We start from the raw sequence: 24,065 nt of genomic DNA, 5'->3' as shown, positions 1-24,065 counted from the left end.
CCATTATTTTTGTAAACCATCATTTTTTTTCCTTTTTGATAATACTGATATTTATGAATTCTCAGCACATCTGTCTGCATTTCCAAAGCCACATGTTGAGTGTTAGCAGCTATCAGCTGATTTCCTCTGTCATAATGCAGGCTGAGTAGTGAGGTTAACTTGGTGAACTGGAGCAGTTGGTGCTTGATGATCCTTGAGGTCTCTTCCAACCCAAACCATTCTATGATTAAACCCACTAAAGTAACCCCTCCACCCCTTTCCCTGTTGACAGTATTTCCATACTGTGAAACTGAATAACATGTCATAGACTGTGCTTCATTGCCTGAATAATGTGTCTAAGGGAAGTGCTTTTATGGGGAGAATTGAGTGATATATAACCTGAGTTATGTATGTTGGGGAGAGAAATACAAAGAAAATAAATTATTTTGTCTATTGCTTCTTTATAGCTGGAAGGCATCATTATTTCTGTTCCTCAGCTCAGAAAAATGTGTGATTGATACTTTACAGGGAAAGTAACAGAGCACTGCATAGCATTCTGAATTGGTCTTAAGAATAAGTGAACTGGGGGGTGAGGAATGTTAAGAAACCACTTTAAATCCTATTTTTATAAAAGAATAAGTAATGAATTTTGGATAAATTCAATTTTTTGAAACACACATCAGGTGACAGAGGGAATAAGGAGAATTACATCACGGTGGCAAGGAATCAGTTACTAAAGGAACATTAATGGACCAGTCAGTGAAGTACAAAGAGGAAAAAAAGTAGTGAAATGCTGAGGCAGATGTTGAGTAGTGGGTCTCAAGATCACTCCTGTGACTTTAATTTCTTCTTTACTTCAATCATGTTCAATAAGAAAGTTTTAAAACTAGGCTAGTATACAGTTATCATCTGAGAAACTAAAACCTGCAGGATGAAAGAGCAAATTCTTGAGAAAGAAAGAGCAAGCTCTTTTCAAAAAAGATACTGCATTCTGGTGTTGATGCCTGCTGCTATTTGGTGGTTTTGTTCTTCATTGTTTGTTGTTATCATTTTGTTTTGCTTTGTTTCTGATATTAAATGTGTAACTGAAATTATGAAGTGACTAACAGAATATCAGTTTGATAGAATCTTTGGAGGCTAACTTACAGCAGCTATGCAAGTGCTCATTTATTTGGAGAAAAGTATTTCCTCTAGAAATTGCTAGTAAGGACTAAGAATGAAACCTAGTGAGACTGGTTCATGTAGTGCTTATAACCTTAATGTTAGGACAATGCTTTTAGAGAAATTAATTCAGTGGAATTGAAATCCTTCCCTAATGAAGAAAAAAGTGCAGGCAGGACTACAAAGGTGCAAAATAAATGTAGGTTTATTTTCATTTTGGGATTAGAAATTGACCATAATATAATGGTGTATAATACTTGTGTTGTTGTTGTTGATTTTTGTTTTTATAAAATAACACTATTTAGGATTGCTCATGATTGCTCGCCATTCATGGCCACGTGTTGATTTATATGGAGGAAATCCAAGAGTTCTGGGCCCTACATTCTCCCCAGATCTTCTGGATTTTATTATAAGAATCTCTCATTCTTAACTGTTGTATCATAACTTAGGTATTTCAACTACTTTAGTCTGGAATAGCTACTTCAAATTGAGCAATTAAATATTAATAAAGAAATTGCAATTTTTCTTCCTAGATCCCTTTGCACTAAAGAGGAATGTTGCACGAAGTCTAAATAGCCAGATGGTCTTTGAGTACATTCTGGAGCGATTTAGGACAGCATATAAATATTTTGCATGTCCACAAAGTAAAGATGGGATTAAATCCAAGACAGATACCAGAAAGAAAGAGAAAGGGAAAATTAATAACAAGAAATCCACAAGATCTGAAGAGTCCATAACCAACTGTTGCCTTCCACAAGGGGATAAAATTGTAGATAAACAAAATACAGGAAGTGCACGTACCATACTGGAGAATGAACTTGAATGTAATGAAATGGAAGAATCAGTAGCCAAAAGATACGCTTTGAAGAACAGAGACTCTTTGCTACTTTCGACATTGGACTCTAGTTATGATGAAGACAAAGAAGAAGCATTATCCCTTATTTCTAATGAATGCTGTGAATTAAAGCAAAAATCACTTAAGGAGAGAGATGATCTAGATATTTCAGAAGTTTGTCTGACTGAAGGTGAGCTGAGCCACCATTGTAACTGCAGTGAACATCAGTCCTATGACACAAATTCTAGTAATGAATTCTCTGATGCTGAAAGTAGACAGAGTTTGGTAATGGAGTCTTCTCAGAACAAGTGCACTGGCACACCAGCTACCTCGCACAACTGCAAAGCAATGGTGGAAGCTCACGATCTCAAAGATGAAGGCAGACTCTCTACAGAAGAAATGCATTATGTGTTTGATAAGTTTATTTTGACTTCAGGAAAGGTAAGTGGTGTATTTACATCACATATGAGTGGGCTGTTACTTTCAAATAACTAAAATTAAGAATGGGTGGGCAACACCCATCCACTTATTGTTCCAGTCTCTGTTATGAATGGTAGCTCTGGTATTTTTAGAGTACCTCTTACTCAGGACCGAAAAATCCTGAAAAAATGTGCTGCTTGGATTAGACAGTGTGGGGTACCCCTCTTAAGCAAAGCTTTCTGATTTTTCACTTCTCCTACCTTACTTCTCTAGGTGCTTATGTTCTTTGTAGAGACTGTGTAACTGTCAAGATACTAAATATTCTTGCCTGTGTAAGTTAAATTGTTGGGTCTATTGAATAATCTTAGAAGTATAATTATTATATTTCTTTCTTTCTTTCTTTTTTTTTTTTTTTTTAAGCCTCCAACTATAGTATGCAGCATCTGCAAACGGGATGGACATTCCAAAAATGACTGCCCTGAGGATTTTAAGAAAATTGATCTTAAACCACTACCACCAATGACAGACCGATTTCGGGAAATACTTGATATAGTGTGCAAGAGATGTTTTGGTAAGTTGGAAAAGCATTTGCACTCCACTGTAAACTGTGATCTGTAATCTGAAGGGGAAAAAAAAAAGGAAAAGAGGGGTTAAATGACTGATTCCAGTAGATTCAGTTCTTCTAGGTACCTTAGGCTACAAATTGGCTAGTATTTTTATTCTCTCATAAGTGATGGTTGTGTTATCAGGTTCTCATTTTGAGGAACTAATACTGTACAGGAATTTTATTGGGTTGGTAAGAAGTTGCTGGTGTCCTCAGAAATTAGGCTCTGGGCAAAACTGGTTTTTGTGTTTGTTAATTTCTGTCACTTTCGAGGAAAAGCTGCTTCTGGGTGCCTGTGTGTGAGTAATTGCAGAAAAATTAGACATCTGAAATAAAATCCTTGCAACTCTAATGACAACATAAAAAGAAATAAAAACATTTTAATTGATAATCAAAGAAAGGAAATTTTTTTTTTTTTTCAATAAAAGTTAAGAAAACGTAAGATATATCCAATCTGGTGCTTGTAATTAGCTGAAAAAGGATTTTTGAGGTAGCAGAATGTATGTCTGATTGTGTTTTAACTTGTTTTTACTTAGATGAATTATCTCCTCCTTTATCTGAGCAACAAAACAGAGAACAAATTCTGGCAAGTTTGGAAAGATTTATTCGTAAAGAGTATAATGGTATGTATATAGCAGTAGGTAGTGATTCTTGATAATACTTCTTCACTGAAGTTCTCCAGAACATGATAAATTAATCTGTATCATTACTGCTCATTTTCCTTGTTAACGCAGCGGCATCTCTTTTCTTCTGCATGTCTACCTGTCTTATTGGCTTCTAAACTTAACAACTGCCCTATGGAATCCATGGGAAAATCCTGTTATTGTCAGAAAAGCATCAAGTGAGATAATGCAGATACAGTCCTTTCACAGTCAAGACAAGAAAGGAAAAAAAAAAAAAAAAAAAAAAAAAAAAGAATGAGCCCAGGCCAGTTGGGTTTAGGATTATCTGGATTGCGATCCAAGTACTTTTGTTGCCTAGTCACCAGTGTTTGAGTGTTTTGGAAATCTTACTCAGCTTGTATCTTAACATCCCTTTTATAAAGTAGGAAGAAGTATCTTATTACAGAAATGGCATCCAAGGCACAGAGATGAGAAGTAACTTTTTGGAGAAGTTATAAAGAGTGCTAGAGCACTGTTTTTCTTTCCATTTCAGTTCCTATAGTTATTGAAAATTATGTTTCGTCCTTCATCAGTGATGAAATGTTAGAAATGATGTTGTAGGTTCCCTTTGAAGCTCATTTTTATGTACACCTGTGCATCTCAGTTAAGAGATATTCCATAGTAAAGATTCATTGTTAAACTGTAACAGAGTTTTATTTTATTTTTGTTCTACATTTTTTATTAGATAAAGCTAGACTTTGCTTGTTTGGCTCTTCAAAGAATGGATTTGGATTTCGGGATAGTGATCTAGATATCTGCATGACATTGGAAGGCCATGAAAATGCAGAGGTAAGAGTTCTGAAGTCGATAAAATTTACTGTTTGAAATTCAAGACTTCTTGATGTGTTTCATGCAGTTAGGGCTTCTGTACACGGAGCAGGTGGGATTTTGCTTGTAGCACATTGACTTGTACTCTACACAATTAAAGCAAGATATAATTTATTTTAGTTCTGACACCCTATAACACTTAGTGCATTTTAAAAGTACACACTTCTGTGTATGAGTCACCATTTTACATAAATTCACATGTTAGTTTATAGACTGTTTCTTTTTGTACATATCAGATGTATGTATGAGATGTACTTTGTACTTATGAGATGTGTGATTGATGGTAAATATGCTTGTTGAGATAGAACTCATGTTTAAACATCTTAAGCTGTGGCATTTATTTTTCCTAGAAATTGAACTGTAAAGAAATAATAGAAGGTTTGGCAAAAGTTCTTAAGAAGCATCCAGGTAAGTGTTTAAAAGTATTGTTTGTTTTATATTTGCTTTTAACATATATGTAGTTAATAGAAATGTTTTATGTACTAAAGTGTTGCCTCTCCAGGTCTGAGAAACATCTTGCCTATAACAACAGCCAAAGTGCCTATAGTAAAATTTGAACACAGACGAAGTGGCTTAGAAGGAGATATCAGTTTATACAATACACTGGTAAGTATCTGTTTGTTTGACTGAGTTCAAAAAAAAGCTTTTTAATTTGTTGTAACTCATTCAAGTAATCATATGAAGGAAGAATTTTGAGACCAAAATTAAAATACTTGTTTGTGTTCCTTTTTTTTTTTTTTTTTTTTTCTTTCTCATTTAAATAATGTCTTTACCCTAAGCCCAACCCAAGTAGCTGTATAATTTGATGGCACAGCAGCAGCATGGTATGCAGAACATCTTTGTGAATGCTCCTGAATTCTTCTGTCCTGATTTCGTATTTCAGATTTGTGACAGAAAAGCGTGAATGTTAGGGAATAGCTGTGTGAGTTTTTAGTCCTCCAGTTGTATTATGCATTTCCTGTACTTGAACTGCAGACTGTACTATAAGAGACCATAAATTAGATTGAAACACTTGTTTAATTTTTTTCAGGCCCAACATAATACAAGAATGCTGGCTACGTATGCAGCTATTGATCCTAGAGTGCAATATCTGGGTTATACAATGAAAGTTTTTGCAAAGGTAATATGCAAAGAAAATACTTATTTGTACAGCATGATGTTTTCTGATACAGCCACGGAGTTTACCTTTTGCTTAACACCAACAAGAAAGGAGATAGCAGAATGCTATTAATATGAAGAAACACTCTTAAGCTGACTGTGGTCCATCTGATTGTGTCTGTCTGAATCAAGTTCTAATGGGATTTTTCAGCTTTGGCACATTATAAACAAACAAAAAAAAATTGCTTATTAACAAGTTTTCTGGTTTTATGTTAGGCAAAAATGGATTCTGAGTTTTCCAGATGATACTTGATTTTGAAGATGTTTATTTTTCATACTTTGTAAACCTGTTTTTATTTAAGAGATGACTGCGTTCTCTGTTAGTGGTGGAGTTTTGTTTGCTAACTGGCATCGTTATCGTTAGTAGTCTTGAATAATTGAATGTAAACTCAGTATTTTGTTTAAAATGTATTTTTTTTCAGCGCTGCGACATTGGTGATGCATCCCGTGGTAGCCTGTCTTCATATGCCTATATTCTTATGGTTTTGTACTTTCTACAACAGAGAAATCCACCAGTTATTCCAGTTCTTCAGGAGGTATGTTTATGTAAAAAAAAAAAAAAAAAAAAAAGAGGCTGCAAAAATTCATGTATGAGAAATCTGTGTACTTAGACTCAGAAGGATGAATGAAGCACAGAGCCTTTCCTCATTAATAGGTTCTTAACTCCCACTTTGTTTTAGTGGGTAAAACTGAAAAAGAAAATTACAAAAAAATTGAGTATCTGTTGGCCTTAAACTTTGCTGTTATGTTTACTTTGAGATTTTGGCATTATGATACCTATATGCTGAGCAGGGTTTAAAAAAAAAGAAAAAGCAAGTGGAATGGAAGGAAGGGAATGGTAATTGAGGTTGTGCCAGATGCTCATAGGATGTAACACCAGCTCTTCTATCAATTATTGTAAGAAACGTTTTTTTAAGACTCAGTTTCTTATCTGTAGGAGAGAATTTATTTTCCAATTTCATAAGGTGTGGGAGAATAACCATTGATTTGGTACAACTTCCAAGATATTGTTTTACGTGTGCCAGGAAACTTTATTAAGACTATAACATTCTGTACCTTTGCATGGGCTGGGGGAATATAGCTGATTAACTGCCTCTTCCTGGAAATACTCTGTCACTGTAAAGAGCTTATGAAAGTTACCCCTTGTCTGCATGCATGAGGAAAATTGGCTTTAAGATAGCAGCTGAGACTCTGACTTTCTTGGTGATATTTTAGTAGCGATTGAGAATTGTTATTTTATTGCTATCCCTGAGAGTATATTAAAATAAAAACGGAATTTCCCCTTTGACTTTGCTTAAGTCTCCTTAGAGATTTTGTGGGCAAGAGGGATGTTGGAATCTCAGTGATGTAATTCAGTTATGTTTTCTTATTTATAAGGAACAAGTGAAAATAAAATATCCATGTACTTTGCAAAAGGCATAGCAATAATGCAAAATGACTTTCAAGCATTTTACCAGTGGGAAATTCTGCCAGTGTGTAAAATAATAGCTAAAATTGAAAGATTTCTACTTTTGTGCTGTTCTTAACAACTGCAGATATATTTATGGTGACGTTTAAATTACAGTGGTAACTGTTGCTCTCTGTTTTGGCAGATATTTGATGGAAAACAGATTCCACAGAGAATGGTAGATGGATGGAATGCCTTTTTCTTTGATGACATGGAAGAGCTGGTAATATTCTAATTTCAAAAGAGTCACTAAACCTTAGGGCTCATTTTTATGAGAAAATGACTTATTTATAACAGTGTCATACACAAAGGAGAACTTCCATATCCATGTGATTACAACTTCGCACTTCAATCTTGCTTTGCTGAAATGTGTGTCTACTTCTTTATGTAAATGTATAAAATATATACATAAAGATAAATAATAAAGGTAGCCCTGAGTTGCCCTAATGTCTTCAATTGCATGTAGAAGAAGCGTCTGCCTTCTCTTGGAAAGAACACTGAATCCCTTGGAGAACTTTGGCTGGGGTTGCTGCGATTTTACACTGAAGAATTTGACTTCAAGGAATATGTGATCAGCATCCGACAGAAGAAGCTGTTAACTACATTTGAGAAACAGTGGACATCGAAATGTATTGCTATTGAAGGTACTTGCACACTTAAGTGTGATGAGTGCTGTTGCTTCAGGATCTGTTCTCATAGTTGCACAGGATTTTTACGTAAACAAACTACCATGTTTAAAAAAACCTATTGTTTGCAAGTCCTACACCTTACAAAGTGAGATTAGACTCCTAATTTGTAGTATACCTCTGGAAAGTTGTTAATTTATTATATTTGGTCCTGTTTTTGCAGTCGTGAGCATCGCTTTGATATCTACTGCTATGTGCTCCATGAGTTCATTTGAAATTGAATTCTCTGTATTAGAATTTATGTTGCTGCATGTGGTTTCCAACTTTGCTTTGTTTTTTCCCCCATCTTTACACAGATCCTTTTGACTTGAATCATAATCTTGGTGCTGGAGTCTCTAGGAAAAGTAAGCTGTCAATGTCTACTTAATAATTAATGTTCACTGTTTTCTGAAGTGTTGTGCATTTTCTGTTGTTTTCTAATAATTTTGTCTTTCTTCATTAGTGACCAATTTCATAATGAAGGCATTTATCAATGGAAGGAAATTATTTGGTACCCCATTCTACCCAACTGTTGGAAGGGAAGCTGTAAGTTTTCAAAATTTTAGTTTGGTTTTTAAAAACTTTTCATAATATTGCTGAAGACTGCAAAATCAGCTTTAAAGCCCAGGAACACCTTCAAAGCAAAAAAAACAGATTTGCAAGACATTAAAAGTGTGTGATTTTACTTATTTTTTCTAGTGGGTGGGAAAAGAAAGAGCTGTCCCTTAAGGAGGGTGATCAACTGTTTGTTAGCAGCTGATCTTCAAAATTTGTATTCTGAGTCTCTGTTGGGAGCATGTTCATATGACATGCTATGAAGAATGTACTCCTCTCTGGTACAGGCTCCAGTCATCTGTGTGTAATAGAGAACTATTTTTGTGTATAAGTAAATCATCTGGAATGAACATTATTAAAATCTGCTTATTAAGGTGCTTTCTAACACAATTTAGGACTGTTATCACAAATGAATGTGAATTGGGTTTGTGTTCCCATGTGATTTTTAAAATCTTACACATTTTAAAAAAAACAAACAGGTTTTTCCTGGAAAACCTATTAGAATGTGAGCTGGCATCTTAGAGAGGCAGGAAGGCTGATCTGTTGTTATTTCCCTGCATCCTTATCTCTCTGGTATTTTATTTTATTTTTTTTGCTTTCTCTGTCTGCAGTTTTCGTGAATTTGTATTATGGGTTCTTTGGTGCGGTTACTGTGTTCTGTTTTGTGCTGTACCTAATAAAATATGATCTGTTTTTCTTGGGGCATTTGAGTACTGTTGTGGTACAAATAATAAGAATGCTTCATTAATTTCCCACCTGAACTTTGTTCAGTCTAGCGGGAATTAATCACAATATCTGGGACAGAACATAGACTCCTTTAGAAAGCGTACAAGCAGTGACTCAGATACCAAAATGTATTGCATGCAAAAAATTGCCTTTATGCTGTAAGGAACCCTGGGGAAGGTGTAAGGTAGGTAGAAAGTGTGAGCCTGGATGGGCGGTTCTGGAAATTTGGCCTCAGGCCTTGGGACAAACCCTTTTCTAGCTATGACTGCTCCACTCCTCTGAAAAAGCTGCTGTTATCCAGGGGAAGATATTGTCTAAGGGGCAATAAAATTTAGGGAACTAAAGATAAGGCAGGTCTATTTTTTTGTTGTTTTTCAGTCTTTTTTAATGAGTGGTTTATACATTGTATCTGTCTGATGTATTTTGATAGGAATACTTTTTTGACTCAAAAGTACTGACGGATGGAGAATTGGCGCCCAATGACAGATGTTGTCGTGTCTGTGGAAAAATTGGTCACTACATGAAAGACTGTCCAAAGAGGAGGAGGTAAGCTAACTTCTTAAAAGTTACAGTCTTTGAGATTAAACCATGTGAGAGTTGGAGATTTGCAATTTAAATAGAAATGAAGAAAATGCTCTTAATTGCATAGAAAATCAGAGCTTCATATCTGACCCTGATCTAACCTTCCAATTTTTGTTTTTCTTAAGCTATTTATCATCATCCCTTCAAGTTTTAAAAGTGTTCACTCAAGCACACACATGGTAAAATCAGTCCATATGTTAACATTTTTGCTTTGTGATCTACTTTAAATATGTTTACCTTAAAATTTAAATCACTCAGTTACCCTTTATAGTGAAAACTTTCAGTTTGGACCATATTACCTGATTGTACAATTTGTGATATATTAAAATGGATTTCCTATACTGGTGATGTTTGGGAGGCAGTATTGAATTCAAATTGTTCTATATAGTAACATACCTTTGTAAGCCAGCTAAAATCTTATTAAAATCTAGATGCATATTATATCATACTAGTATAGCCACTTAATGATCACACATCTGTACATCAATTGCAATTATGTCATTTGTTCCAAAACTCTTGGAGAAAAGAATTCCTATTACATGGTAGGTCGGTGTCTCCAAAGAAAGTTCATCAAGGATTGACAAATAATTTACACTCTTTGCATTTTTACATCTTTACTTTTTCCATGAGCCATCCAGTGTAGGTTATCTGACTCCTCCTACAACCTGCAGAAGCCCTTAGAAGTCAGTGTTTTATTGTTACAGACCGAGTCTGGGCTTTTTCATTTAGTCCTTTTGTTCAATTGTGTATTCTATAATTCTGCCAAAGATTCTGTTTCTTTTCTTGCTACTAAGTCCTTTACTAATTACAGCCATTTATTTAGTCTGCAGACTTCAAGATACATGAAACTGGACTGGGTCCCCTAAGTCACAGGTTGACCATTTCTTTCAGCAACTCTCAGTAATACATTCCTCACAAACATGAGCATGTTGAATTGCATCACCTCTTTTCTTCTATCTACATCAGGAGGAGTTGTGATCTGTTCTTCTCAGAAACTGCTGCTACAGTGCAGCCACTTGGAATCTCTCATGAATAGTACATACAGCTCACAAAATAATACTCAATGCTAGAGACATCATGTGGAAGAAGACTTGTCTCTTGTCTTGATTCCTGATCGCTAATAATTCTCCAGTGTTTTTGCATTAGTTCTGAGTATTTGAAAGAGCTTCAGTGCTCTCTTTCACATCCTGTCTAGGTTCAGGGTGCTAATACACTCTTATAAATAAATACTCCATGTCCAGTCAGAAGGAGCCTTTATCTACAAAATATAGTTAACTTGTTTTTCCAGTATCCTGACTCAGTTGGATTGTTGCATAAAATTAATTCCCAAACTAGTTGGCAGGCTAAGTCTGCTTAAGTGTGGGTATAGTTCTGGACCAGTAGTCAGGTAGCTTCTGGGTGATACTGGAGAGTTTCTGAATTGGTTAAGTTTGTACAAACAGGTTATTGACCAGATTAGATTCTGAAAGTTCCTTTTCTGGTATTCCTAAATTATTTATATGCTGGTACAGCTGTTGGTTATGTAACCATTTCCTTTGCATATACCAATGTAAGAACAGTTTTTTTCTCTGTGGTTTTTGTACTTGTGCTCATAAAAACTTGCCATTTAGGTTAAAGAAAAAAGAGAATGAGAAAGATGATGAAAAAGAAGTGAAAGAAGATGATAGAGAAACAAGAGAGAAGAGGTGTTTCATCTGTGGAGACGTGGGTCACGTTAGAAGAGATTGTCCTGAATTCAAACAAGCCCGTCAGAGAAATAATAGTGTGCCAAGTAAGTAAAGCTGCTGTGTTCTTAATATCATTTTAAAGTCCTGAGATCCATTCTTTCTAGCTTTTTATGCAGACTTAGTAATTATCTTCAAAATTTTTGTAGTGATTGCAAAAAAAAAAAAAACCCTTTTAGTCTAAGTGTTGATTTTTCTGCAAGGGCAGTAGAATCTATTGAAATTCAGGCTTTGCATGGTGGTTAAAAAAAAAAAAAGGTACTTAGCAGTAAGTATAGTGTACTTCAGTGCCTTGCATTTATTTGTCTTCCACTCAAACTGCGTGCGTTTAGTATGGTAATCAAATTAATAATTGAATGCATTTCTTCTTCCAAGTGTTTGTTAAATGTTAGCTAACCCTCCATCATGTGTGAGAGGTAAGTAAGTGTATTTTCACAAAAAATCAGTGATTTTAAGTAACTCTCTGAAAGCATGTAAATACATTAGGAAGCTGTTGTATCGCTGTTATATAATCTAATTGCAAACCCATTTAAATTAGGCTCTTACAGGTCTACACTACTTGAGAAAGTAAGGAAAGAGATGATAAATGAACTTTAGAGAGAACCTTGCTGTTTTCTGTATTCCATTATCCCTTTTTTTTCCCCTCTTTGCCCAAAAAGTTTTTGCTGTTGCTAATGCCATTTGAAATCCTACAGCTCACAGCAATTGTGTGGAAACCTCTGTAAAGTAGCCTTTCTTACCTGTTCATACTAGGACTTGTATTGCACAGAATTAAATGTTGGCTTTAGCTGTTGTAAATATTACTATCAGCGGTTACCAATAGATGGAAGGCTTTCCACTTAAAGGCAGAAGTTAAAGTGATTTACCTACGCTGCGTCACACATTGCTTACAGTGTCACTGATTCCTGGTTGTGTTCATTATTCTGTAACCCATAACCTTGTGCTTTTTATTTAATTTTTTGTTCTTTGATTAGGCAGCCAGTTGGTCCGAAGCATGGTAAATTCACAGCTAGTGGCTGTAAGCCAGCAGCAAGTGGAAGGACCCTTGCGCACTAGACAGTCCTCAGAATGTGTAAGTTCCAATTGCTACAGTATCAAAATATGTAGCTTTAGCAAACCAGGGGTCTTGGGCTGCGCTAGGAATAGGTTTGACCAGACTTGTTTAGCAGATCCTGGATTTCTGAATAACAACATTGCACTCTACCTAGCCAGGTAATACATCTGTGATTTGTAATGCAGTGTCTCTTTGAGATTGTTCATTATATTTCAGTATGGAAACCGTATAGTTCTTAAAGGTCAACTTCAGTATCTGTCAAATACAGGTTAGGGTGTCTTGTGAAATCTTGTGCTTAGTTATTTCTGGCAATATTCTGGAGTAACTAAGGGAGATAAAACTCAGCTTATCGTTAACGTACGTGGATTTGTTACTACAAATTTTCTTTGGTTTAAGAGGGGACTGCAAGAAACAGACAGGAAGCATGGTAAATCATGCTTTAGTTCCGATGTGATAACAGGAGAGTCTGTCAGCAAGAACTAGAAGAACAAACAGAACAGTGGGGTTCTCTAGAGCACGTTACCCAGGATTGTGACCAGATGGCTTTTGAATATCTCCAGGGAGAGATTTCACAGTCTCACTGGGCAACCAGTGCTCAGTCACTGTCACAGTATAGAAATTTTTCCTCTTGTTCAGACAGAAATAAAAAATAAGTTTTTACAGCAAATGCTGCAGTACTGTCTGTTTCTATGCCTTCAGTAATGACCTGATATCAGCATATGGAGGATCTAGAAAGTTCAATTTCTTGTTTAATACATTAAATAACAAATAAATAGTAAGAGCTTATTTTGTAATCACAGTATCTGTGGCAATAAGAACTACTCTAGAAATAAGCTAAGTCTTTAATGAGATTCTGGGCTATAAATAAGCAGGATGGGAAAGACTGATTAAAAATGAGAAACAGATGTGTAAAAAGTCTAATGAAGAGCTTGTGGTTAATATTTGCTCAGAATCATGTTTTTGCTGGGATGGGCCACGTTAGCAGGCTAAATCATCTGCTGGGGAAAACAAAAGTCAGTTGAACTGCACTGGTTTAAACCAGCAGGAACTTGGGCTTAGTAGTTGGGATATTGCTGGGGAGCGCTCTGCATTTTTTTAACGAATAGACTAATGCATTGTGTACTTATTAAAGAAAACACTATTAAATTGCTAGTGGACTAATCAGAAACACATACTTTTTTTTCCCTCCAGTCTGATTCGCATCAGTCATCTTATTCTCCACAACCTCAACAATTTACACAGAATTCCTCTCAGCCAGCCTCCATTAACCAGACTCAGCCACAACCAATATCCCAGTCTAAGCACGTTCCACAACCACAGCAGGGTGCACAGCCACCCCATCAGGTCCAGCTGTCTTTGTTTAACTTTCCCCAATCTCCCCCAGGTCAGTATTCTACCTTGCATAACCTGGGACTACTTCAGATGCACCATCACCACCAAATTCAGCTTCCCAACACTTCGTGGCCTATTCATGGGCCTGTTATTCACTCTGCACCGGGTAACCCTCCTCATTCTACAAATGTTCCATTTTCTATGAGATCTGGCAGCAGCGGCACCACAAATAACCAGAGCAGTGTAAGCTTGAACGATCCCAGTATCATCTTTGCACAGCCTGCTGCCAGGCCCATGGGAATCCCCAGCACTTCTCATGAGGGACACTGGCACAGTCCTGTGACTCCAAACTCACTGGTGAACAATGGCACTGTGGGGAATTCAGGTAATTCTTCTCTGTTGTATCAAACCTCTCACACTTTGTGTACAAATGTTAAATGTTACAGAAACAGCTAACTCTTCCAATTTGTTTTGCATTAAAAATACAGTGCGTAAGAAACCAAGTTATTACCTTCATTGTCTTAATGTTTTTGTAGGAAAAAATTATGCAGCTTGGATCTTTGTTGACTTTTAGTCGTTGATCCTATTTGCCATTAATGGCTGTGCAACACATGAGAAAACATGCATTCAACTGAGAAATGTTCTAATAATTGTTTGAGTCTAAAGTATATTTCTGTGAACACGCTTACAAAAGCAGTTTCTGTTTATGATGCTGTAGATGCTGTATAGATTATTAGATGAATGCTGAGACTGCAACTATGAATTTGAGAGACTGGCAGAATTACGGTTGTGCAGACACATTGTCCTCTTGTATCTGTATGCAATATAGGTATAATGACATGGTTTTTATACAGTCTTTTCTCCTATAGTCTATTCTGCTTCATTTAACTCCTTTAGTATTGACCTTATTTTCTGAGAATACATCATAAATGTTTTACCTGCAACAATTGTGCAACAGCCTTTTGCCTCATACCAAAGCCAAGTACATCTGTGTGTTTGAGGCTGAGAAAAATAGCACGTAGTAGTCAGAGCCCATACAGTTTTTTAAGCAACGTAAAAAATGGCAGCCCCTGAACTTGCATGTAATGGTCTTTTGACTTAAGTGTGTAACTCTTCCAATAATTAAATATATATATCTTCATAATGCAACATGATGAGGCAGTTGTTCATCACAAGGAGTGGAAATTGGGTATCTCTTGCACAGTTTTTCTCTGTACTAACAAAATAATTGACAGCAACAGTAGGTTTTCATCTGAGTCAACAGTGTTGGCTGAGTATACTCCACCAGTGAGTTTTTAATGCATTTGTTGAGGTGCAGGGGTTGCATGGTTTTGTATTTAAAGCTTTGTGGGGAAGATATTCTTGAGGATACAGGGGCTGCTACAAACGTGCTGAATTTTCAGTGTGCTTTGTCCCTCAGTCTCCATCATTTCTGATCATAATTATTTGTCCAGGCTCATCTGCCCTCTCCTCCATGCCCAGCCAGCCCTGACTTATCCTCAATCACCTTCTTCCAATCTGACTCTTCTCACCTGAGTAGCTTGTCTTCTTGCAGGCTATCTGCTGAATCCTAGTTTCTCCTTCATTCTCCTTCCTCAAGTAGTCCCATTTTTCATCATGTAGTCCAGTCAGTCTCTGTCTTCAGTCTGTTTCCTTCTGCTCTGTTTCATTATGTTGGTGGCCCTTCCTGAGCAAGGGGGTTGGGGCTGGGTGATCCTTTTGAGGTCCCTTCCATCCCAAGCTGTTCTGTGATTCTGTGATTATATTTGCTTCTACTGTCATCTTGCCTTCACAGTTGTTATCCCAGGTTTCTTGTGCAGTCTCAGTATTTTTTCCCCCTCAAACTATTTTCAAACTTACTGCACACCTTTTCCTAGTTTTCAGTCTTGGACTTTTTCCTTTCTGTATTTTAATCAGCTTTGTTTCCTTTATGGCTTAGATGGTATTTTAGGTGATGTCACTGGATAGGTCCATAGTAAAAATGAGCTGCCTGGTTTGGAGCCTACTTTATACTTGCATGGGACAACTTGGGAAGACTAAGTGGAAAACTTTGTCTTGACTTGCATGAACTCGAGTTAGAAGGAACAGATATGCTTTCTTTCCAGTAGACAATCTGATCAGAAGTAGGATCATTAGAAGTTTTCAGACAGATAACTTTTTTTGTGCCTGCTCCAAAGCCGTGCTTCATTACTATTTTTAAACCTGTAGCTTACTTCTGTTTAATGAAAGTCTATCTAAAAGTTTTATGACTGAGCTGAAGGGGAGCTGACATACTGAGAAAACGCGTTACTTGAATGTATTTATTTATTTTTAAATGTACATTGTCTACATTTTTAAATTAGCGGGCACTGTTGTGTCTTAAAAAACTGGAAGCTACGGGCAAAAAGAGCAGAAGTAATACAGCATTTTGCATAAGCTGTTGTGTGCCATGCCTCCTTGGATGCTTGATTTCTCATGCTTAATTCAGCAGTAATTTGTGAATGGAATAGCTCATAATTTGCGTACTTATTTCAAAAGTTTTTAATCTTTCTCTCTAGAAATCAATTTTAAATTGGTCGCTTGACCAACTATGTATTGAGTTTCTTAAATATAGAAGCATTAGTGGATTTCCAGTGTTTTTGAGAGTTCTTTCTTGCAGGACAATACTTTTCATGTCTCATGTTAGCAATAGTGAAGATCTGTGTGGGCTCAGATGTTAGTGAAGTTGTTCGGAACTTGTATTTCTCATCATGAGAATGACGTAAAGCCTAATTTATTTTTTTGTGGAATTGTGGAATTGTAGGTCTTGATTCTAAGTACTGATTCATCATATGTCTTCCCCACCAATCAATTCTATGATAGTGAATAATGAAGTAATTTAGGTGGTAATTTTTATTGATGTACTCTCAAAAAATAAAATGGTAGCACATCGGACTAGACACGTTAACTGCCCTGCAAACTGTTATTTGAGATGTAAATTGTATTTGTGACTTCTGTTTAATTATTTCAACTTGCAATGTGCTTTTCCCTTTCAATTGAAAAATAGATCAGGGTTTCCAAGGACAGTTTGGTAAAATGAACCCTCCTTCTGTCCCTTGGGACCATGGGACCCCTACCCATTTTCCTCTCCTCCGAGGAGCGTGGCCTTACAATATGCCTCAGAACTACATGCAGCAGGGAAATGCCAGCTATCCACCGAACAAACCTTTCTACCCTCAAGGTACTAGAACTAGTATGTGAATCAACAGCTCATGCAACATGTCTCTTTACTGTCTCAAAGGCTTTACAAGCCAAGGAATCATGTTTCACTTGCCTAGTCTCCCTTGAACCATAATGAATTTGAGTCAAATCCACACTTATTGGCTTCCTGTATGGATTAAAATCTTTGGGGGAGGGAAGAGGTTAAATCAAATTCTGAATTCTGCATCAGCTTGCACTCTTGCACTTCCAGCCTTTTTCCTCTACTGCTGGTCTCGCTGTAGAGCCACCTCTGCTTTGCTAGGGTTAAGATGATTTGCCCATGAGTTTGTTAAGAATTTGAAGAAAATCTTGTGCTGATTCATTTTATTTGTCTTTTGTACATTGCTTGTGGAATGCCTTACATACATGAAAGCTTACAAGACTGTAGAATAATTCAAGTTGGAAGGAGCCACTGGAGGTTATGTAGTCCAGCTGCAATCAAAGCAGTGCTGTCATCAAAGTTGTATCAGCTTCAGGACTGACTTTATCTCAACTCTTCCTAATGCTAGTGAGGTAAAGATGTTCAGCATCTTCCAGGACTGGGAAAGACAGAAAAATATCCTTGGCTCCAGTAAGAGAAAAACTATGCTCAAATTTTACTTGGAAGCTGCAATACCTGTGTTGCTGTATAAAATGAGAGATACTGGCACCAAATCTTCTCTGTTGGCTATAGTGAGGTTCCCAAGTGAGACCCTCATTTTAATATTGTGACATTATTCTTGTTGAAGAGCTAAGATTGAAGTAATAAATTCATGTATTAAACTTTGAGGGAATTTTGGACATAGCATTAAAGTAATACTGCATTGTTCCACTAAGTGGGATAGCCATACAGATAGCATTTGTGTCAATCTAGAAAATGACTTCATTTCTAAGTAAGATTAATACATTTAATATAGCCAAGCACCATTAGAAATGTTTAATTGCTGAAGTAATTGTAATCCATTTTCTTTTAGCTGGTCCACTGATGCAGAGTAACCAGCGGTTCTCGCTTCTGTCTCAAGGACACCCACACTTGAATCTGAATTACATTCAACAGAAAAAGTGAAGTTTAATGGGATTGTGGGTGGGTGGAGGGAGGGGAGGAAAAAATTCAGGTTCTGATTTAAAATCGTAATGCAACATGTTTAGATACAAGATTATTTAAGACTGTTTTTAAACTGTATCATTTGTACATAGATACGAACTATAGTTTTTACTAGTATCACAAAACGAAGTGATACAAATTTCATCTATTTTATTACCCTATTTTTAAGGGGAATTGTGTTTTGTTTTATCTTGATAAACTGTAAAGAGAGAGAATTTTTAAAATTAAGTTCTTTATTTTCTATTAGCTGTATTCATACTTCGGTTGCTTCAGACTTTATATATATTGTTCTAAAAAATAAAATTAGAAAGGGATTTCATGTGTTTAAAAATTTGTCACTTCTATTCTTTACAGAACTATGTAGTGCCAAAAAACTTTTTAAAAGAAAAATAAAACTGCAAAAAAAAAAAGATGACTTTTTCCTTTTTCCTGATTGTATATTAAATTAGTAAAGTACAGTAACAAAAGCAACTTTGAGATATTTTAAAGGAGAAAGTTGACTTGCTTTAATGAGCCATGTTGTTCACAGGCAATATCTTGTACAATGCTTGATCTAAGTGTACACTTTGTTTTCTGTTTAAAACCATTCTAATGAGTATGAAAATTCAGAAAAAACAGGCTGTACTCTGAGACAGTTCTAAAGAAGTTAGTTTGGCATATTACCTTCTGTGGTGTCACACCCATTGGTCAGTATGAAGATATTTTGGCAGAATCCAAATTTTATGTATATAGTGTTCAAGACACAAAACCGTCAGTCTAAGGTAGAGTAGAAAATTAGTTAAATACAACTACATTCCTGTGATATTAATTATATTAAATGTACTAAGGTAAGAATTGTGATTTGAGTAAGAACTTTGAATATTCTTAATTTGAAAAACAGGGTCTTGCCGAATGCTAACTCCGTTAAGAGATGCTAGAGCTGAGCTAATGTGTCATTTTCTTCCCAGTCAAGGTAGGTCATAAGTGATCTATCTTCAAAGTAGTGGTTTACTGTTCCTAAATTTACTAAATAACAACATGTTTCAGGCAAAAAGGTGTATTTTTACTCTGCTTGCATCTTTTGACCCTGGCTAGTACTAGACTTAAGGATGATCCCTTAAAAAAGAACAAGTGCAGGCTATGTATTGGAGATTACTTAATGAAATTGGAAACTAACTTAAACCCATGCTAGATTTTTGTGGTGCTGCTTCCTTTCCTGTACAGGAGGCTTATTGACAGAGTTTAGGCTTGTAGTTCTTCAGTGTTTATGACTTAGACATATTCACACTTTAGCAATGGAACGTGGCATCTGTTAATCAAAACAAAGCTTTGAGAATAAAACCAGTTTCAATTAGAAGTCTGTACAATCAGTGAATATGTAGATGACATAGTATATTCGAGAGCTTGGCTTATGTAAATATTATACTAGAGCAGAAAAGGACACTCACCCTATCCTGGGCTCTTGTAGGAAACTCCAGTGGAGGGGATCTCCAGAAGAGATCCTTCCCCACTGCAGTCAGCTCTTAAATGGGTGTAGGAGAGGTGCAACCAGGCTCCACCCGTTCCAGCAGCACAGTTGAGTTGCCTTCACCTGTGCTCCCGTGGCTGACTCCTTGCTTACCTCAGGTGATCAATCAGAGGTTCAGGCCGTGATTCAGCAGCCCCATACAAGTCCCAGTGAAAAATTAAAAAAGAAACAGGAAAGAGCCTTTAAAGACAAAACCCTATTTTATTGCTCTTCACTGTTTTTTACAGGCCTCAAGAGAAACAATTTATAAACTACCTTCAGATTTTATAATAAGGATTAGAAAGTAAAAGCAACTTCAGCTTTCTTTTAACTAAAAAAAACAAAAAAAACCCCACAAAAATAACACTTGTACAAGAGGAAAAGGATTAAAAATGACTGCTAAAGCAGCCAGTGCATATTTAGCTGTCCCATAAAGCAAATAGGACAGTATTAGACTGAACTGAGTGCTGAAATTAGATTATTCATTCCCCCGACGACTCTTCTTGTGACTTTTCTTAGATCTGAAACAGAGAACAGTTATGTGTCACAGTTTTAGTAACTGTTTAAAACAAATAACATGAATTATAGCAATAAGTGGTGTTTTACACAGCCACGTGTGGATAGTGTAACTAGAAAACACTGAATGAGGTACCACATCAAATACTTCATTTACTACACAGTAAGGAGACCTTCAATCCCCAAAATTCAATGACAAGCACGAGCTCTTACAACCAAACACACATCCTTAAGAAATGTGCCATGAAATACTACCTTTCAGGTGATTTGGAATGACTTCTGTGTCTGTGACTACGATGATGCCCTGTAAGAAAAAAAAAAAAAAAAAAAAAAAGTTAGTTCCATAGACCATGGAGGTCTTTTTTGTTTTGCTCTTGAAATCTGCTTCTGGTGACTAACTGTCCTAGCTAATGGGAGAACTCCAAGCTTAATCAGGCACTCAAATTAACCTCCTGCCAAGTATCTGAAAAGCGTACCCGGGCAATTTTGTGAGTATTGGAGCAGTTCTCAACACTTTCATATAATTAACCACTTTATAAGCCAGATTAAGCATGTAAACTACCTTTTGATACTATGACACTGATTTTTCTTTCAGTAGATGTCGTCTGGTTAAAAAAAAAAAAAAAAGCCAGATAAATTTAAAAACTACAGAAATACCTGGAGATTTAGATCTTGATCTGTGGCGTCTCTCCCTGGATCTGCTCCGGTGTCGTCTTGGGCTTTTGCTGCGATGCCTCTCCCGGCGTGGTGATGGACTGAGAGGAAAGAAGCTTTTAAGACAGCCATGCTACCAACATACATTTTAACATGAAGTAATAGAATAAAAGACTACCTTCTTCTCTTTGGAGAGCGGCTTCGCCTGTAATTGGGGGAAAAAAGAAGCATTAAAAATAGTAACAGAACCACCAGTTTCACTTCCTATACACTTTAGCAACTGCACCCTGCACTCTCCTATAGCCTACAGTAGCAGTTGATGGGCTTGATGCACAAGAGGCAGTACATGCTTTGGTCTGGCCCATTGAGCAGAAGGGTTAAGCGATGATTCTTTTCTGACTTCTCCAATAAGAACAGTAACTGGATTTTCTCTCAAAACTTTGGCATACATGAAAACAAGCACTTTGTTCCCCTTAGTATCTTCATTCTATTATCAGATTTAGCTAACACTGGTCAGCAAGTTCAACAGTTACTGAAGATCAAGGGAAACGAACAGTCAGATGTCAACTGTGACTGCACTGCTCCTTACTTTAGGAAGTGGAGAGATTCTGGTGCTAAATTGGCATCTTCTCCTTCATACTTCACTGCAGCCTTCTGCAGCACAACAGGTAAAAATACTGCTGAAAAGGAGCCATGTCTCACCTTCGTGGAGACCTGCTTCGGCTCCGCCTGTATCTTATAGCTGGAGATCTGCGAGGTTTGTCAAGGTCTCTGTAGCCTCTTCTGCGGTGATCAGGAGACGGAACTCGCTCCAGCTGGGAACAGTGGGGGAAAAAGGTTCTGTAAGTCCTTCATCAAGGTTTTATTTATAATCAGAATTTCTGAATGATAAATCTAAGTGAAAAAAGAGGAAATAAGTCATCCAAATCAAGCCTTTTCTTCCTCAAATATTTAATATTCATGTATGAGTGATACTGCCCAAATTTGCCAACTGGAAATTAAAATGGCTGCTTTCATACTGTTGATTCTTAAATAGCACAGCAGAATTGACTGCAATTGTCATCATAACCTTCACCATCTTTACTTTTTGGCTATGTAAAATAATAGATAAAATAATTTATCTAAAACATGTTTAAGTAGCACAAAAGAGATTCAGAGCTGTGATTTTCAGCAGGCAGGAAAGCTTGACAAACAACACTTAAGAGTTGCTTCAGGATCTAAAGCATTCTCACAGACAGCTTATGTGAAAATCCATTAAGGGAGGAGCTGATAGATGCAAACAGCTGAGATCTCTCAAATATTTCTCACAAACCCATACAGTTTGTGGCAGTTCCAGCACTAGCTTTACCTATTCCTCTGTAAAACATGTCACTAACCTTTTCATCTTCCTCTTCTTCCTCCTCGCTAGATTCTACATCATCCATATCTTCTTCCAGAGCACTAACACGAGGTTCAAGTTGCTCAGCTTCTTCCAGAACATATCGTTTCTAGGAGAAATTACAACTTTATTCTTGGCCTATATATAAGATAAGCACCAAATAGGCATCTGACACATCCTTAGGAGCGTCAGATATAAGGAGTCTTAATCATAGCTTCATGCAACGTGCCAGTAGCTGATACAACTGAATACAATGCAGTTAAGACCATTCGCTTCTCCAAACCTGCAATCGAGGCAGAATTATATCGCACACACGTTCCTCATGGAGCAGTTCATCGATAAACTCATCCACATGCATCAGTTCAAATTCTAGAGGGAAAAAAATAGCATCTTAAATACATGGTTAACACTATATAAAATGAGACACTTCAGACTTCGCTGAAGGAGCTGCACAAACAATAGCTTTAAAATTGTTGTTAATGATGAGGGAAATCTTTAGGCCTGTCTTGTAGAAAGGAGTAACTACAGCACAGCTAAGAATAGCAGATGCCCAGTGCTTAAACTCACTCCAGTAGCATGTTTCTTTGATATATATGGAACTGAATTTCAGCGTCAACAAAAAACGCGAGCACTTGGGGAAAGCAAAATAAGCAAGGCAGTTCTCATTTGTACAAGACTCACAACATGATATCACAAGGATAAGTTAGTAAAAGCGGTGTTTCAAAAAGATAGTTGTGTCCCATTTTTTAACTTATACATTATTAAATGAGAAGATTTTTCTAAAAGAAACATCTGTTAAAGAGGCCACTAATGCACTGAGAAACCATAACCACGTAAGGTTGCTTACCCCCGTTTCTGTTCTGACTTTTTATTTTTCGATAGTCGTTGTACAGTGGTTCAAGATACTTGTAGCAGTCAATAGCTGTGCCTGTCAATCTCATGTACAATGCACCAAGCATTCGGACATACCTGGAAAGTAAACCATTGCACACATCTGAACTTTCTGCATAGTCAGCAGTTTAGGTAAAGAAAAATTGTTCCCAGAATTTTATGTGAAAAACAGTACCCTACAATAAAGAGTGTCTGTATGGATTTTCTCCTTCAAATACACAAGCATGTGCATCATCCCAGTTCAGGTTGTTTATAGATGCAGAGCTGCATTATCACTCTCAGAGATTAAAGAAACACTTTAGAGAAAGTAGGTGATTATGGCTCCATTAACGCACCTCACTCCCAGTACTTCAGGCTGTGTTACTGCAGAGAACACAAGCCATAAGGGCAAGTATTTTCAGCAGCCCAGCAACAAGAGGAACAAGCCTTCGGAAAGCAAGAGTAAGGCCAGGGTTTTGCAAGAAGAGCACGTTTACAAAGGTTTGTGTACAGGAAGCTGAGTCCTGCCCTGGAGCTTCCTGGCAGTTCGGGACATTCACATTTCGACAAGCAAAAGAGCTAAAAGCAAGGAAACGTGCTACAGACTTACTTGAAGTCCTCATTTTTTATGAACTCCACAATGATGTCCTTCTCGGGCTGGATCTGCAGCATCTTCAGCGTCAAGCACAAGAAAGGCGTGGGCTTGATGTTCCCGCCATAGACGCCCCCCACGTACTTCAGCTCCATGGCCTTGTCCACCACCAGCTCGGCTGCGAGACGGACACCCGTTAGTGACGGCCTCCCCTCGAACTCCCCGCCCGACCTAGCCCGCTATACCCGTGAGACCGAAGCATTCCTCTTTCCAATACTTGGACTCGTAAATGCGGGTGCGAATGATCTTCTCCACGAGGTACTGCGGGTTGGTGCCGTGGATGCTGTGCGCGTCCTTTACCGTGCGGTTCGCCATGGCGGCCGCCCCCGGCTCCCCTCAGCACGGCGGCAAACACACTCACCCCACTTCCGCGAGGAACAGTAACAACTTCCGCTTCCTGTCTCCCCTATCCCGCCACGTTCCTTTCGGGCAGCGTGTCACTTCCGGTATCCCTTCCAGATTCAAATATGGCGG

At 37.2% G+C, this 24,065-nt stretch overlaps 2 protein-coding genes across 9 annotated transcripts in view; one reads left to right on the top strand and one right to left on the bottom strand.

Moving 5' to 3' along the window:
• TUT4 (terminal uridylyl transferase 4) overlaps window positions 1–18,366 on the top strand; it is a 43,544-nt gene extending 25,178 nt beyond the window's left edge. For 6 of the 8 annotated variants that reach the window (XM_085231364.1, XM_085231365.1, XM_085231366.1 and 3 more), the window contains exons 13-30: window positions 1,674–2,416; window positions 2,816–2,966; window positions 3,536–3,622; window positions 4,347–4,450; window positions 4,840–4,897; window positions 4,992–5,095; window positions 5,520–5,609; window positions 6,070–6,183; window positions 7,240–7,317; window positions 7,561–7,738; window positions 8,077–8,124; window positions 8,223–8,305; window positions 9,471–9,586; window positions 11,233–11,393; window positions 12,321–12,418; window positions 13,592–14,117; window positions 16,758–16,931; window positions 17,905–18,366. In XM_085231364.1, coding sequence (XP_085087490.1) covers window positions 1,674–2,416; window positions 2,816–2,966; window positions 3,536–3,622; window positions 4,347–4,450; window positions 4,840–4,897; window positions 4,992–5,095; window positions 5,520–5,609; window positions 6,070–6,183; window positions 7,240–7,317; window positions 7,561–7,738; window positions 8,077–8,124; window positions 8,223–8,305; window positions 9,471–9,586; window positions 11,233–11,393; window positions 12,321–12,418; window positions 13,592–14,117; window positions 16,758–16,931; window positions 17,905–17,996 — 3,005 coding nt within the window. In that variant the 3' untranslated portion in view covers window positions 17,997–18,366. Of the gene's footprint in view, window positions 1–1,673; window positions 2,417–2,815; window positions 2,967–3,535; window positions 3,623–4,346; window positions 4,451–4,839; window positions 4,898–4,991; window positions 5,096–5,519; window positions 5,610–6,069; window positions 6,184–7,239; window positions 7,318–7,560; window positions 7,739–8,076; window positions 8,125–8,222; window positions 8,306–9,470; window positions 9,587–11,232; window positions 11,394–12,320; window positions 12,419–13,591; window positions 14,118–16,757; window positions 17,465–17,904 lie in introns of all 8 variants that reach the window. The other 2 variants (XR_014885157.1, XM_085231368.1) reach the window with 2 other exon arrangements.
• Window positions 18,367–19,723: 1,357 nt separating this feature from the next.
• PRPF38A (pre-mRNA processing factor 38A) lies at window positions 19,724–23,990 on the bottom strand. Its single transcript, XM_010716119.4, has 10 exons — window positions 23,777–23,990; window positions 23,550–23,709; window positions 22,917–23,038; window positions 22,353–22,438; window positions 22,068–22,178; window positions 21,394–21,506; window positions 20,870–20,896; window positions 20,695–20,792; window positions 20,293–20,341; window positions 19,724–20,042 (listed from the first exon to the last, which is right to left on the bottom strand). Exons 1-10 carry the CDS (start codon window positions 23,904–23,906, stop codon window positions 20,000–20,002), a joined length of 939 nt encoding a protein of 312 aa, XP_010714421.1. The 5' UTR covers window positions 23,907–23,990; the 3' UTR covers window positions 19,724–19,999.
• Window positions 23,991–24,065: the final 75 nt, after the last annotated feature.

The sequence above is a fragment of the Meleagris gallopavo genome, chromosome 10 (assembly GCF_905368555.1).
Source record: "Meleagris gallopavo chromosome 10, MGAL_WU_HG_1.1, whole genome shotgun sequence".
Lineage (NCBI taxonomy): Eukaryota > Metazoa > Chordata > Aves > Galliformes > Phasianidae > Meleagris > Meleagris gallopavo.
Note: the sequence above shows the minus strand (reverse complement) of the source record. Positions and strands in the feature narration are given on the sequence as shown.